The sequence below is a fragment of the Bufo gargarizans genome, chromosome 4 (genome assembly GCF_014858855.1).
Source record: "Bufo gargarizans isolate SCDJY-AF-19 chromosome 4, ASM1485885v1, whole genome shotgun sequence".
NCBI classification, from domain to species: domain Eukaryota; kingdom Metazoa; phylum Chordata; class Amphibia; order Anura; family Bufonidae; genus Bufo; species Bufo gargarizans.
Window position 1 is genome coordinate 275959455 of NC_058083.1, and position 14129 is coordinate 275973583.

Below are 14129 nucleotides of genomic sequence, written 5' to 3' on the forward strand. Positions count from 1 at the left end.
TCATTTTGCTGGGTAATTTTCTCTTTCTTTTTAAAAAAATTCTTATCTGTCCATTTGTTTTTACTTTGTTGAGTGAAGTTTAGTTTAGTTTAGTTTAGTTTATCTGGATACATCTTGTTTATACATTTTTCTTTCATTTCTGTGGCTTCTTATTCGAATTTAGTATTGTTAGTGCAGTTTCTTTTCAATCTTCTGAACTGATTTGTTGGAATATTGGTTAGCCATTGTGGGAGGTGGCAACTAGAAAAAAGTATGTGGCTATTCTTCATTACTGGCTTCTGGTAAGTTCTGCATATTAGTCGGTTGTTGTTTACTTGGATAATTAGGTCTAAGAATTCTATCTGTGTTTTGGTTATATTTGTTGAGAACTGTAAAATTAGATCATTTATATTAATATTGGCTAAGAACGATTGTAAAGCGTTTTCTGTGTCTTGACAGATTAAAATGACATCGTCAATATAACGTCTCCAGAGCACCAGACTCCTCCCAAGTAGAGGCTGTATGATGTCCTCCTCCCATTGGGACATAAAGATGTTAGCATAACTTGGGGCGAATCTGGTGCCCATAGCAGTATCTCTTTGTTGTTGGTAATATTCAAAGTCAAATATGAAATAGTTATGTGTGAGTATATGATAGACACCAGCGATGATAAAATCAATTTGAACCTCTTTTAATGGTGACTTATTTGTTAAATGCTTTTTTAGTGCTTTAGTGCCCTGTGTATGGTCTATTATGGTATATAGGGAATTTACATCTAGTATGCCGAGGGTCCAGTTTTCTTGATATTCTATTGCTTCTAAAGTAGTAATGATATCTGTGGTGTCTTTTATATATGAGGGAATGATTTTAACGTATGGTTGTAGAATTTTATCAATGTATTGGGATAGATTTGATGTTATTGATCCTATTCCTGAAATAATTTGTCTCCCGGGCAGTGTGATTGGATTTTTATGTATTTTTGGTATACAATAGAATGCTGGTAATCTTTTTTGGGCGGATGTGATGAATTTATATTCCCTTTCCAATAGGATGCCTTTATTTTGACCTATAGTGCAATATTCAATACATTTTTCCTGGTATTCCTCTGTTGGATCATGTTTTAATTTCTTATATGTTTCACTATCTGTAAGTTGACGTTTGATTGTAATTGCTGGAATCTAATATCACTATAGCCCCTCCTTTGTCAACTGGTCTGATTGTAATTTCTTCCATTGTTTGCAATTGTTTCATTGCCTCCCTTTCCTTCTTTGTTAGGTTGTTAAAGATTGAGTGTAGCTTTAATTTTGTGAGCTGAGTACAATAAAGTGCTAAATGCAGACTGAATACATGAAAGGGCTATGTGCAAGCTGAATATATATAAGAATTGAGTACAAGCTGGGTACACAATGATACTTGATATGGACTAGATATAAAGACTAGATATAAAGAAGAATCCGGCAGGCAGTTCCTTTGCTGGAACTTCCTGCCGGATCGGGAAATCCGTATGCAAACGGATATCATTTGTTTCCAGGTCCTTATGCGGATCTGTCGGATAAATGCATTGCAATACCGGATCCTTTTCTCCGGTGTCATCTGGAAAAACGGATCCAGTATTTATTTTTTTCACAGATGCGCAGAAGTTAGCTTTACATAAAATACATGGTTAGCTCTTCAAAGGGGTTGAGATTTAAGAGATATCAAAAAAAAGGAGAAGCCTTAAAGACATTAGAGGAATTGGCCAAAGAAAGTGAGGGAATCCCCGCCCAACATTTGGATATCTCATTATTTACTTTGAAACTGCAAACTAAATTTACTCCACCTTTCTCACATTTTCCAATATTGAAATATTTGTCACATTAATTACAAAACATCTAAAATAAATTGGAAATTTAAGAAATGAAGCAGAGAGTAACCCGATGCAGGAAGAAAAACAGACCCTTAAAAGGGTTGTCGAGGTTCAGAGCTGAGTGTCTCCACTCCATCCCTCCCACTATAAGGTTCCAGTATAGCCATAAATGGTATATAAGGAAAGCAGTCAGAGCCCCTAGTGTTCTGCAGCTAGGGAACAGTGCTTAGAAGTGGAGACTCTGCCAGTCTACTGTGACCAGAAGAAGATGATGAGACAGGAATACGCTGCCATAGACCCTGGTTCACCAGCCTTTGACCAGGGTATCATCCTTCTGAGAAAGAGAGAGAGAGAGGGACAGCTAGCTCAGGCCTTTTCTCAGCATTAAACCCTTCTTCTGCCAGGGACTGGAGAAGCCAGCCCTATGCCTTGCCTGTATTGTTTTGCACCTGAATTAGTTCAGTAAAAACAGACTTATTTCCCATTGGGGTGCACTATGCCTTACCATCTCTTTTGGAGAGCAGCAACCTGTGGTGACACCTCAACAGTGTTTGGAGGACTAAGCGTAGTGTTGGGGCAACCCCAAACTGGGTCACTGCACATTTGCCCGATGCAGCGCAGGGCAAAGGAGAGCATCGGAGCATGAAATGCTCCAATGCTCATATCAGGGGGGCTGGAGGGGTGAAGATGGGGATATGTCTGGGTTCAGCTCTGAACCCGGACAACTTCTTTAATGGCCTGTTTTTCTTCCTGCATTGGGTTACTCTCTGATTAATTTCTTGAATTTCTAATCTCTTTTAAATGTTTTGCAATTAATGTGACAAAGATTTCAATATTGGAAAATTGTGGAGTAAATTTAGTTCAGTGTCAAAAGTAAATAATGAGATATCCAAATGTTGGGCAAGGATTCCCTCGCTTTCTTTGGCCAATTCCTCCAATGTCTTTAAGGCTTCTCCTTTTTTTTGATATCTCTTAAATCTCAACCCCTTTGAAGAGCTAACCGCACATGAAAATATAATTATTAAAACATCCAACAAAGGTGGCAACGTGGTGATCATGGACAGGGACTCATATGTGGAGATGGGGGATGAGGTTATTAAATGATGAATGCACATATAAAAAAATAGAAAAGAATCCTATGGACATGTATCTTAAAGAACTGAATTGGAAGAGGCTTAAGATAAACAGCTAGTATGGAATATCTGTAAAGAATAAATCAAGGCAACTGGACGTACTGTAGATTTCTTGAAAACGTTTTACTCGTTCTTCCAACGAGCTTTCTCAATTCTGAGTGACTGTACAAGAATTCTCTGGGAATAAATATGTAACTGAATCAACATATGGTAATTATACCCAGCATGGTGTCAGAGGTGTTGATCCCATTATCCTAATTGGAGTCAGTAGATGTTAAAGATTTCCCAGAAAAAGGTGTCAAGACAGCATTGTATGTGGCAGACAATAGATGTCTAACCCCCCCGCCTCTATTTAAGCTTGGCTTCTCAATTTTTACTTAGATGGCCTCCTTCACACCTCGTTTGTACCAATCGGCCTCCTTATCCAAAACGCGTACTTGACTGTCTTCAAAGGTGTGACCTTTGCTAGATAGCAGCACATAACATCTCAACCAGCCTATGTTTATATGAAAAACTGGGTAGTTTATTTGACGAGCTACCCAGTTTATTAGTATAGATGCATTGGATGGCTCAGATGACATAGATACAGAAGCAGGACATTCTGAATCCTCTTTCATCCGGGACCTGCCTTTTGGAATACTCTACAGGGGCCCCTCTTATTAATCATCTTTAAGGTCTAGCTGTCTTCTGAGGTGTAAGCAGATAATATTTGCATGTAGCAGTACAGTGGGCCCCAAGAACGAATTTTACTGGTGGACCCAAGGCACCCCATTCCAATGCTGCACACATATTACATTTTTATTACTATTAGACATTTAAATTGTAAGTTTATATTTATGCAGATGTTTGCCATTTCTTAGATCACAGTGTTAGGAACACCTGCTGAGGAAGATGGTGGAGGGAAAATTGATCTTATCAAGGCTGGAGCCTTTGCAGATATGGATGTCGTGCTTATGGCTCATCCTGCCCAAGGCGATACAGGTTATATTCCAGCTGAAGCCATGCATGAGTGAGTAACACAGTATTGATATTGACAGTGTTAACATGGTAAAAAAGATCAGAACATTTCAATTGCAAAACCTGTTAGTTATAACCTTAACCCCTTAATGACCAAGCCAGATTTTGGAAATCTGTCATGTGTCACTTTAGCAGAGTATAACTTCGTAAAGGTTTTGGACATCAAAGCAATTCTGACATTGTTTTCTCGTCACATATTATACTTTACTTAGCTGGTAAAATTTTACCAATAAAATATGCGTTTCTTTATGAAAAATAAACGTAAAAAATCTATATAAATTTGTAAAAATTGGCATATTTTTCTATTTTCAACTGCAATATTTCACATACATACATAAATACTATTCAATATTTTTATCAGAAATATATTTCCACATCTTTACTTTATTTTGGCTGCACTTACAAATAATTTTAACTTTTTTTTATTTAGGAGACGCACCATTTTAACATACAGTACAGACCAAAAGTTTGGACACACCTTCTCATTCAAAGAGTTTTCTTTATTTTCATGACTATGAAAATTGTAGATTCACACTGAAGGCATCAAAACTATGAATTAACACGTGTGGAATTATATACATAACAAAAAAGTGTGAAACAACTGAAAATATGTCATATTCTAGGTTCTTCAAAGTAGCCACCTTTTGCTTTGATTACTGCTTTGCACACTCTTGGCATTCTCTTGATGAGCTTCAAGAGGTAGTCACCTGAAATGGTTTTCACTTCACAGGTGTGCCCTGTCAGCTTTAATAAGTGGGATTTCTTGCCTTATAAATGGGGTTGGGACCATCAGTTGCGTTGAGGAGAAGTCAGGTGGATACACAGCTGATAGTCCTACTGAATAGACTGTTAGAATTTGTATTATGGCAAGAAAAAAGCAGCTAAGTAAAGAAAAACGAGTGGCCATCATTACTTTAAGAAATGAAGGTCAGTCAGCCGAAAAATTGGGAAAACTTTGAAAGTAAGGGCTATTTGACCATGAAGGAGAGTGATGGGTTGCTGCCTAGATGACCTAGCCTCCACAGTCACCGGACTGGAACCCAATCGAGATGGTTTGGGGGGAGCTGGATCGCAGAGTGAAGGCAAAAGGGCCAACAAGTGCTAAGCATCTCTGGGAACTCCTTCAAGACTGTTGGAAGACCATTTCAGGTGACTACCTCTTGAAGTTCATCAAGAGAATGCCAAGAGTGTGCAAAGCAGTAAGAACCTAGAATATGACATATTTTCAGTTGTTTCACACTTGTTTGTTATGTACAGTGGGATGCGAAAGTTTGCGCAACCTTGTTAATCGTCATGATTTTCCTGTATAAATCGTTGGTTGTTACGATAAAAAATGTCAGTTAAATATATCATATAGGAGACACACACAGTGATATTTGAGAAGTGAAATGAAGTTTATTGGATTTACAGAAAGTGTGCTATAATTGTTTAAACAAAATTAGGCAGGTGCATAAATTTGGGCACTGTTGTCATTTTATTTAGTTCTAAAGGTTTTGGAATCATTATTGGAACTCAAATTGGCTTGGTAAGCTCAGTGACCCCTGACCTACATACACAGGTGAATCCAATTATGAGAGAGTATTTAAGGGGGTCAATTGTAAGTTTCCCTCCTCTTTTAATTTTCTCTGAAGAGTAGCAACATGGGGGTCTCAAAACAACTCTCAAATGACCTAAATAAAAAGATTGTTCACCATCATGGTTTAGGGGAAGGATACAGAAAGCTGTCTCATAGATTTCAGCTGTCTGTTTCCACAGTTAGGAACATATTGAGGAAATGGAAGACCACAGGCTCAGTTCAAGTTAAGGCTTGAAGTAGCAGATCAAGAAAAATCTCGGATAAACAGAAGCGACGAATGATGAGAACAGTCAGAGTCAACCCACAGACCAGCACCAAAGACCTACAACATCATCTTGCTGCAGATGGAGTCACTGTGCATCGTTCAACCATTCGGCGCACTTTACACAAGGAGATGCTGTATGCAAGAGTGATGCAGAGGAAGCCTTTTCTCCGCCCACAGCACAAAAAGTGCCGCTTGAGGTGGGCACATTTGGACAAGCCAGCTTCCTTTTGGAATAACTAAAATGGAGTTATTTGGCCATAACAATGGGCGTTATGCATGGAGGAAAAAGAACACAGCATTCCAAGAAAAACACCTGCTACCTACAGTAAAATATGGTGGTGGTTCCGTCATGCTGTGGGGCTGTGTGGCCAGTGCAGGGACTAGGAATCTTGTCAAAGTTGAGGGACGCATGGATTCCACTCAGTATCAGCAGATTCTGGAGACCAATGTCCAGGAATCAGTGACAAAGCTAAAGCTGCGCCGGGGCTGGATCTTTCAACAAGACAACGACCCTAAACACTGCTCAAAATCCACTAAGGCATTTATGCAGAGGAACAAGTACAACGTTCTGGAATGGCCACCTCAGTCCCCAGACCTGAATATGATTGAAAATCTGTGGTGTGACTTAAAGAGAGCTGTCCATGCTTGGAAGCCATCAAACCTGAATGAACTAAAGATGTTTTGTAAAGAGGAATGGTCCAAAATACCTTCAACCAGAATCCAGACTCTCAATGGAACCTACAGGAAGCGTTTAGAGGCTGTAATTTCTGCAAAAGGAGGATCTACTAAATATAGATTTTATTTCTTTTTTGTGGTGCCCAAATTTATGCACCTGCCTAATTTTGTTTAAACAATTATAGCACACTTTCTGTAAATCTAATAAACTTCATTTCACTTCTCAAATATCACTGTGTGTGTCTCCTATATGATATATTTAACTGACATTTTTTATCGTAACAACCAACGATTTATACAGGAAAATCATGATGAATAACAAGGTTGCCCAAACTGTGTTAATTTATAGTTTTGATGCCTTCATAGTCATGAAAATAAAGAAAACTCTTTGAATGAGAAAGTGTGTCCAAACTTTTGGTCTGTACTGTAAATGTAAAAATTTTTGAAGTACATATTTTTTCCTGCAACAAGCCAAGTTTGCAGAGGCTTATAAGTGTCAGAAAAATAGAACCCACCCAAAAGTGACCCCATTTTGAAAACTAGACCCTTTAACGTATTCATCTATGGGTGTACTGAGTTTTTTGACCCACTAGCCTTTTAAAGAAATAATGCTAAGGAGGCGACACAAAAGCATATGAAAATGAAGAAGTACACCCCAAAATGTATCACCTCATTTCTCCTGTCTTCAGAAATATCCCCATTGTAGCCCTAATCTCATGTCTTGACACACGGCAGGGCCGCTGTTATGGGGGGATATCTGTGGATGATACATATATAGCATAAGATGCTATATACGGTATGTGTCATCCACAGATGCCCCCATAACAGTGCCATCCACAGATCCCCCATAACAGTGCCATCCACAGATCCCCCATAACAGTGCCATCCAGAGATCCCCCATAACAGTGTCACCCACAGAGCCCCATAACAGTGTGTAATCCACAGATCCTCATATCCCCCCATAATAGTGTCATCCACAGACCACCATTAGTTCAAAACCCACCAAAAGCGCACCTTTTGGTTCAAAATATTTATTTTCTTATTTTCTCCTCAAAAACCCAGTTGCGTCTTATTGGCAGGTATATGTTGTAATTCAAATTGTTAATACAATTTCCACAGGAAATTGGAGAAAATATATTTTTAGATGGGTAACCCTGTTACTGTCTTAGAAATCCTACCACATCAAAAAACCGCTTTGCAGTAAATATATATAAGGGAAGAATAAATCAATATGCACTGGAACACCTTCCCAATTAAAATATACCTTTTATTAATCGTCTACTAAAATCTGGCCTACAGCCGGACTACATGTAACAGGAGAGTCGAGAATACAAACAATACAAATTATGTCATCAATTGGTCAAGAGGTATACTGGCAGTATATATAATTACACCCACATGAGATTACTCAGTATACATGTCAAAGATAGCTGAGGAACCAGTCGAAAATACATGAAACGATGTTTACAGCTCAGTGATGACCTGATCTTGATAAGACCATCATAGAAAAATGATTAGGATTATAAAACCTGGTCAATTCACTGGAGACGTATTCTGTGATTACTCACGGTTTGCTGAGGTACTGGAGACGTATCCTGTGGTTACTCACGGTTTGCTGAGATACCAGTGTATATGGTGCTTCACAGTTTGCTGAGATACCAATGCATGTGATACTTCATAGCCAGGTGGGGGTCCAATACTGGTGAAAGGAACAATCAGGCGATTATTTAGTACTGATGATATCCGGGGTGGTCCGGAGGCCGTGGTAGTGATGGTACAGTTCTGAGACGTAGTGTCCGATAATTAAAGACACTCCAATAGGAAGTAAATAAAGGAAACCTATCCTACACAGTTCCCTCCGCTACCCTAGCTGAACTCAGCCCAGGTTCACCCCTTGGAGGTAGAGGTTCCCTGTCCTCGTGCCTAATCTGGCTCTCCCTGTATTACCCTGTCCTCAATGACCAAAAATAGATAACATAACAAAAACAATATAGAAAACAAAGAAAAAACACGGATCCCAACGTTACGTTTCCCCAGCCAGTATGACTTCTGACTGGTTCGTCAGGGGAAGTGGAGATCAATGCTCTAACAGCAGTGTCTCATAATAGAGATTTCTGATATTGAGTCCCTCAATCGAGACCCTCCAGGAGTAGGAGCCCAGATAGGCAAGAAATAGATGACCGGTGTCCCCAATTCCTAATCAAAATCAGCGCCTTATAAAGTATCCACCCCAAAAAAGGTCCCTCCCCTTTAGAAAACGATTCTCCTACTATAGATGAAAAAACTACATTCTAACAGCTATCCTCTAATACAATTATAGTCCCCCATATGCATAATAATACTGTATTTAAGATTATATCATAAATCACCTTGCAATCGAATGCCCCATTGATACAGCATGTAAACACCGATTTGGAACGCATATGCGTTCCACAGACCGAAAGTGGCGTATTAAACCGGACGTGACGTATTAAACCGGAAGTGACGTACGTATTCCTAGTCCGATAACCGGAAATCACTCTGGAACGCAAATTGCGTTCCACCATGCGATTCAGAGGATGCAGGGAGGCGATACATACAGCTAACAGTTATCTCAATATTTTAATAATAAGATATACCGATATTTATAGCATGATATTCCCTTTCTACAGGATATCTAAATGGGAATCGATTAATGAAAAAAAATTGAGACACCAATTTAAGTATATTCTACTAGCAAAGGGGGAGAGGAGACGAAAAAGGGGGGGGGGGAGCGGTGGAGGTATAGGGGGAATAAATATAACTAACAGATGATGAGGATTAAACAATTATTCGCACATTGACTAGGTTCCACCGGGCAGAATTTTTTTTCAGGCCATCTATGGGGAAAACTTAAATTACAAAATACACCCCATTCCGGCAGCAAGATATACATTACAGGATCACTTTTGATACGATATTTTAACTGATAACAGGATTAATGATACCATTTAGGTCACCATTGGTGGTTGGTTAATTTGAAGAAGAGGGAGGGGCCAACTCAATAAGGAGGGCCCCAGACATGCGGTCATTATGACTAGGGATGAGCGAACTCGAACTGTATAGTTCGGGTTCGTACCGAATTTTGGGGTGTCCGTGACACGGACCCGAACATTTTCGTAAAAGTCCGGGTTCGGGTTCGGTGTTCGTCGCTTTCTTGGCGCTTTTGTGACGCTTTCTTGGCGCTTTTTGAAAGGCTGCAAAGCAGCCAATCAACAAGCGTCATACTACTTGCCCCAAGAGGCCGTCACAGCCATGCCTACTATTGGCATGGCTGTGATTGGCCAGAGCACCATGTGACCCAGCCTCTATTTAAGCTGGAGTCACATAGCGCCGCCCGTCACTCTGCTCTGATTAGCGTAGGGAGAGGTTGCGGATGCGACAGTAGGGCGAGATTAGGCAGATTAACTCCTCCAAAGGACTTCACTTGATTAATCGATCGATCTGCAGCTGTGCATCATTGAGCTGCTGAAATTCAAATGCTCACTCACTGTTTTTAGGCTGCCTAGACCGTTTGTCAGTCACTTTTTTCTGGGGTGATCGGCGGCCATTTTGTGTCTTGTGCGGTGCTGCGACCAAGTGCATCCAAGCTGCGACCAAGTGCATTTAACCCTCAATGGTGTGGTTGTTTTTTGGCTAAAGCCTACATCAGGGTGAAGCTGTCACACCAAGTGCATTTAACCAGCAATAGTCTGTTCATTTTTTGGCCATATACTACATCAGGGGCAAGCTGCGCCTGTCACCAAGTGCATTTAACCCTCAATGGTGTGGTTGTTTTTTGGCTAAAGCCTACATCAGGGTGAAGCTGTCACACCAAGTGCATTTAACCAGCAATAGTCTGTTCATTTTTTGGCCATATACTAAATCAGGGGCAAGCTGCGCCTGTCACCAAGTGCATTTAACCCTCAATGGTGTGGTTGTTTTTTGGCTAAAGCCTACATCAGGGTGAAGCTGTCACACCAAGTGCATTTAACCAGCAATAGTCTGTTCATTTTTTGGCCATATACTAAATCAGGGGCAAGCTGCGCCTGTCACCAAGTGCATTTAACCCTCAATGGTGTGGTTGTTTTTTGGCTAAAGCCTACATCAGGGTGAAGCTGTCACACCAAGTGCATTTAACCAGCAATAGTCTGTTTATTTTTTGGCCATATACTACATCAGGGGCAAGCTGTGCCCGTCACCAAGTGCATTTAACCCTCAGTAGTGTGGTTGGTCAAGCTGTGACACCAAGTGCATTTAACCAGCAATAGTCTGTTCATTTTTTGGCCATATACTACATCAGGGGCAAGCTGCGCCCGTCACCAAGTGCATTTAACCAGCAATAGTGTGGTTATTTTTTGGCCATATCCCAGTCTAATTCTGTCACTAAATCCATACCGGTCACCCAGCGCCTAAATACTAGGCCTCAAATTTATATCCCGCTAAATCTCTCGTTACCGCTGTCCTGTTGTGGCTGGGAAAGTTATTTAGTGTCCGTCAAAGCACATTTTTTGTTCTGGGTTGAAGTGCAATTCCCAATTTAGCAATTTCATAATTTAGTGGTTCCTGCTATATCAGAGCTATTTAAAATCTATCCCTAAAAGGGTATATAATATTCAAGGTGCACATAGGGTCATTCAGAATAACTTCACACACACCCGCTACTGTGCATTTCCAAGTCTAATTCTGTCACTAAACCCATACCTGTCACCCAGCGCCTAAATACTAGGCCTCAAATTTATATCCCGCTAAATCTCTCGTTACCGCTGTCCTGTTGTGGCTGGGAAAGTTATTTAGTGTCCGTCAAAGCACATTTTTTGTTCTGGGTTGAAATACAATTCCCAATTTAGCAATTTCATAATTTAGTGGTTTCTGCTATATCAGAGCTATTTGAAATCTATCCCTAAAAGGGTATATAATATTCAAGGTGCACATTGGGTCATTCAGAATAACTTCACACACACCCGCTACTGTGTATTTCCAAGTCTAATTCTGTCACTAAACCCATACCTGTCACCCAGCGCCTAAATACTAGGCCTCAAATTTATATCCTGCTAAATCTCTCGTTACCGCTGTCCTGTTGTGGCTGGGAAAGTTATTTAGTGTCCGTCAAAGCACATTTTTTGTTCTGGGTTGAAATACAATTCCCAATTTAGCAATTTCATAATTTAGTGGTTTCTGCTATATCAGAGCTATTTGAAATCTATCCCTAAAAGGGTATATAATATTCAAGGTGCACATAGGGTCATTCAGAATAACTTCACACACACCGCTACTGTGCATATTCCCAGTCTAATTCTGTCGCTAAATCCATACCTGTCACCCAGCGCCTAAATACTAGGCCTCAAATTTATATCCCGCTAAATCTCTCGTTACCGCTGTACTGTTGTTGCTGGGCAAGTTATTTAGTGTCCGTCAAAGCACATTTTTTGTTCTGGGTTGAAATACAATTCCCAATTTAGCAATTTCATAATTTAGTGGTTCCTGCTATATCAGAGCTATTTGAAATCTATCCCTAAAAGGGTATATAATATTCAAGGTGCACATTGGGTCATTCAGAATAACTTCACACACACCCGCTACTGTGTATTTCCAAGTCTAATTCTGTCACTAAACCCATACCTGTCACCCAGCGCCTAAATACTAGGCCTCAAATTTATATCCTGCTAAATCTCTCGTTACCGCTGTCCTGTTGTGGCTGGGAAAGTTATTTAGTGTCCGTCAAAGCACATTTTTTGTTCTGGGTTGAAGTACAATTCCCAATTTAGCAATTTCATAATTTAGTGGTTCCTGCTATATCAGAGCTATTTGAAATCTATCCCTAAAAGGGTAAGATCATATTGAAGGTGCACATAGGGTCATTCAGAATAACTTCACACACACCCGCTACTGTGCATTTCCAAGTCTAATTCTGTCACTAAACCCATACCTGTCACCCAGCGCCTAAATACTAGGCCTCAAATTTATATCCCGCTAAATCTCTCGTTACCGCTGTCCTGTTGTGGCTGGGAAAGTTATTTAGTGTCCGTCAAAGCACATTTTTTGTTCTGGGTTGAAATACAATTCCCAATTTAGCAATTTCATAATTTAGTGGTTTCTGCTATATCAGAGCTATTTGAAATCTATCCCTAAAAGGGTATATAATATTCAAGGTGCACATTGGGTCATTCAGAATAACTTCACACACACCCGCTACTGTGTATTTCCAAGTCTAATTCTGTCACTAAACCCATACCTGTCACCCAGCGCCTAAATACTAGGCCTCAAATTTATATCCTGCTAAATCTCTCGTTACCGCTGTCCTGTTGTGGCTGGGAAAGTTATTTAGTGTCCGTCAAAGCACATTTTTTGTTCTGGGTTGAAATACAATTCCCAATTTAGCAATTTCATAATTTAGTGGTTTCTGCTATATCAGAGCTATTTGAAATCTATCCCTAAAAGGGTATATAATATTCAAGGTGCACATAGGGTCATTCAGAATAACTTCACACACACACGCTACTGTGCATATTCCAAGTCTAATTCTGTCAGCTAAATCCATACCTGTCACCCAGCGCCTAAATACTAGGCCTCAAATTTATATCCCGCTAAATCTCTCGTTACCGCTGTACTGTTGTTGCTGGGCAAGTTATTTAGTGTCCGTCAAAGCACATTTTTTGTTCTGGGTTGAAATACAATTCCCAATTTAGCAATTTCATAATTTAGTGGTTCCTGCTATATCAGAGCTATTTGAAATCTATCCCTAAAAGGGTATATAATATTCAAGGTGCACATTGGGTCATTCAGAATAACTTCACACACACCCGCTACTGTGTATTTCCAAGTCTAATTCTGTCACTAAACCCATACCTGTCACCCAGCGCCTAAATACTAGGCCTCAAATTTATATCCTGCTAAATCTCTCGTTACCGCTGTCCTGTTGTGGCTGGGAAAGTTATTTAGTGTCCGTCAAAGCACATTTTTTGTTCTGGGTTGAAGTACAATTCCCAATTTAGCAATTTCATAATTTAGTGGTTCCTGCTATATCAGAGCTATTTGAAATCTATCCCTAAAAGGGTAAGATCATATTGAAGGTGCACATAGGGTCATTCAGAATAACTTCACACACACCCGCTACTGTGCATTTCCAAGTCTAATTCTGTCACTAAACCCATACCTGTCACCCAGCGCCTAAATACTAGGCCTCAAATTTATATCCCGCTAAATCTCTCGTTACCGCTGTCCTGTTGTGGCTGGGAAAGTTATTTAGTGTCCGTCAAAGCACATTTTTTGTTCTGGGTTGAAATACAATTCCCAATTTAGCAATTTAAAAATTTAGTGGTTTCTGCTGTATCAGAGCTATTTGAAATCTATCCCTAAAAGGGTATATAATATTCAAGGTGCACATAGGGTCATTCAGAATAACTTCACACACACGCTACTGTGCATTTCCAAGTCTAATTCTGTTAGTAAATCCATACCGGTCACCCAGCGCCTAAATACTAGGCCTCAAATTTATATCCCGCTGAATTTGAATACAATACATTGGGCCAAATAATATTTTTGTTGTTGTGGTGAACCATAACAATGAGAAAAACATCTAGTAAGGGACGCGGACGTGGACATGGTCGTGGTGGTGTTAGTGGACCCTCTGGTGCTGGG

At 39.9% G+C, this 14129-nt stretch overlaps 1 protein-coding gene across 1 annotated transcript in view; it reads left to right on the plus strand.

Annotated features, from left to right (window-relative positions):
* The window catches only part of LOC122935373 (peptidase M20 domain-containing protein 2-like), a 131617-nt gene that overhangs the window by 93936 nt on the left and 23552 nt on the right, over positions 1 to 14129 (plus strand). The window contains exon 4 of the mRNA XM_044291137.1: positions 3819 to 3967. Within this exon, the coding sequence (XP_044147072.1) occupies positions 3819 to 3967 (149 nt within the window). The remainder of the gene's footprint in view (positions 1 to 3818; positions 3968 to 14129) is intronic.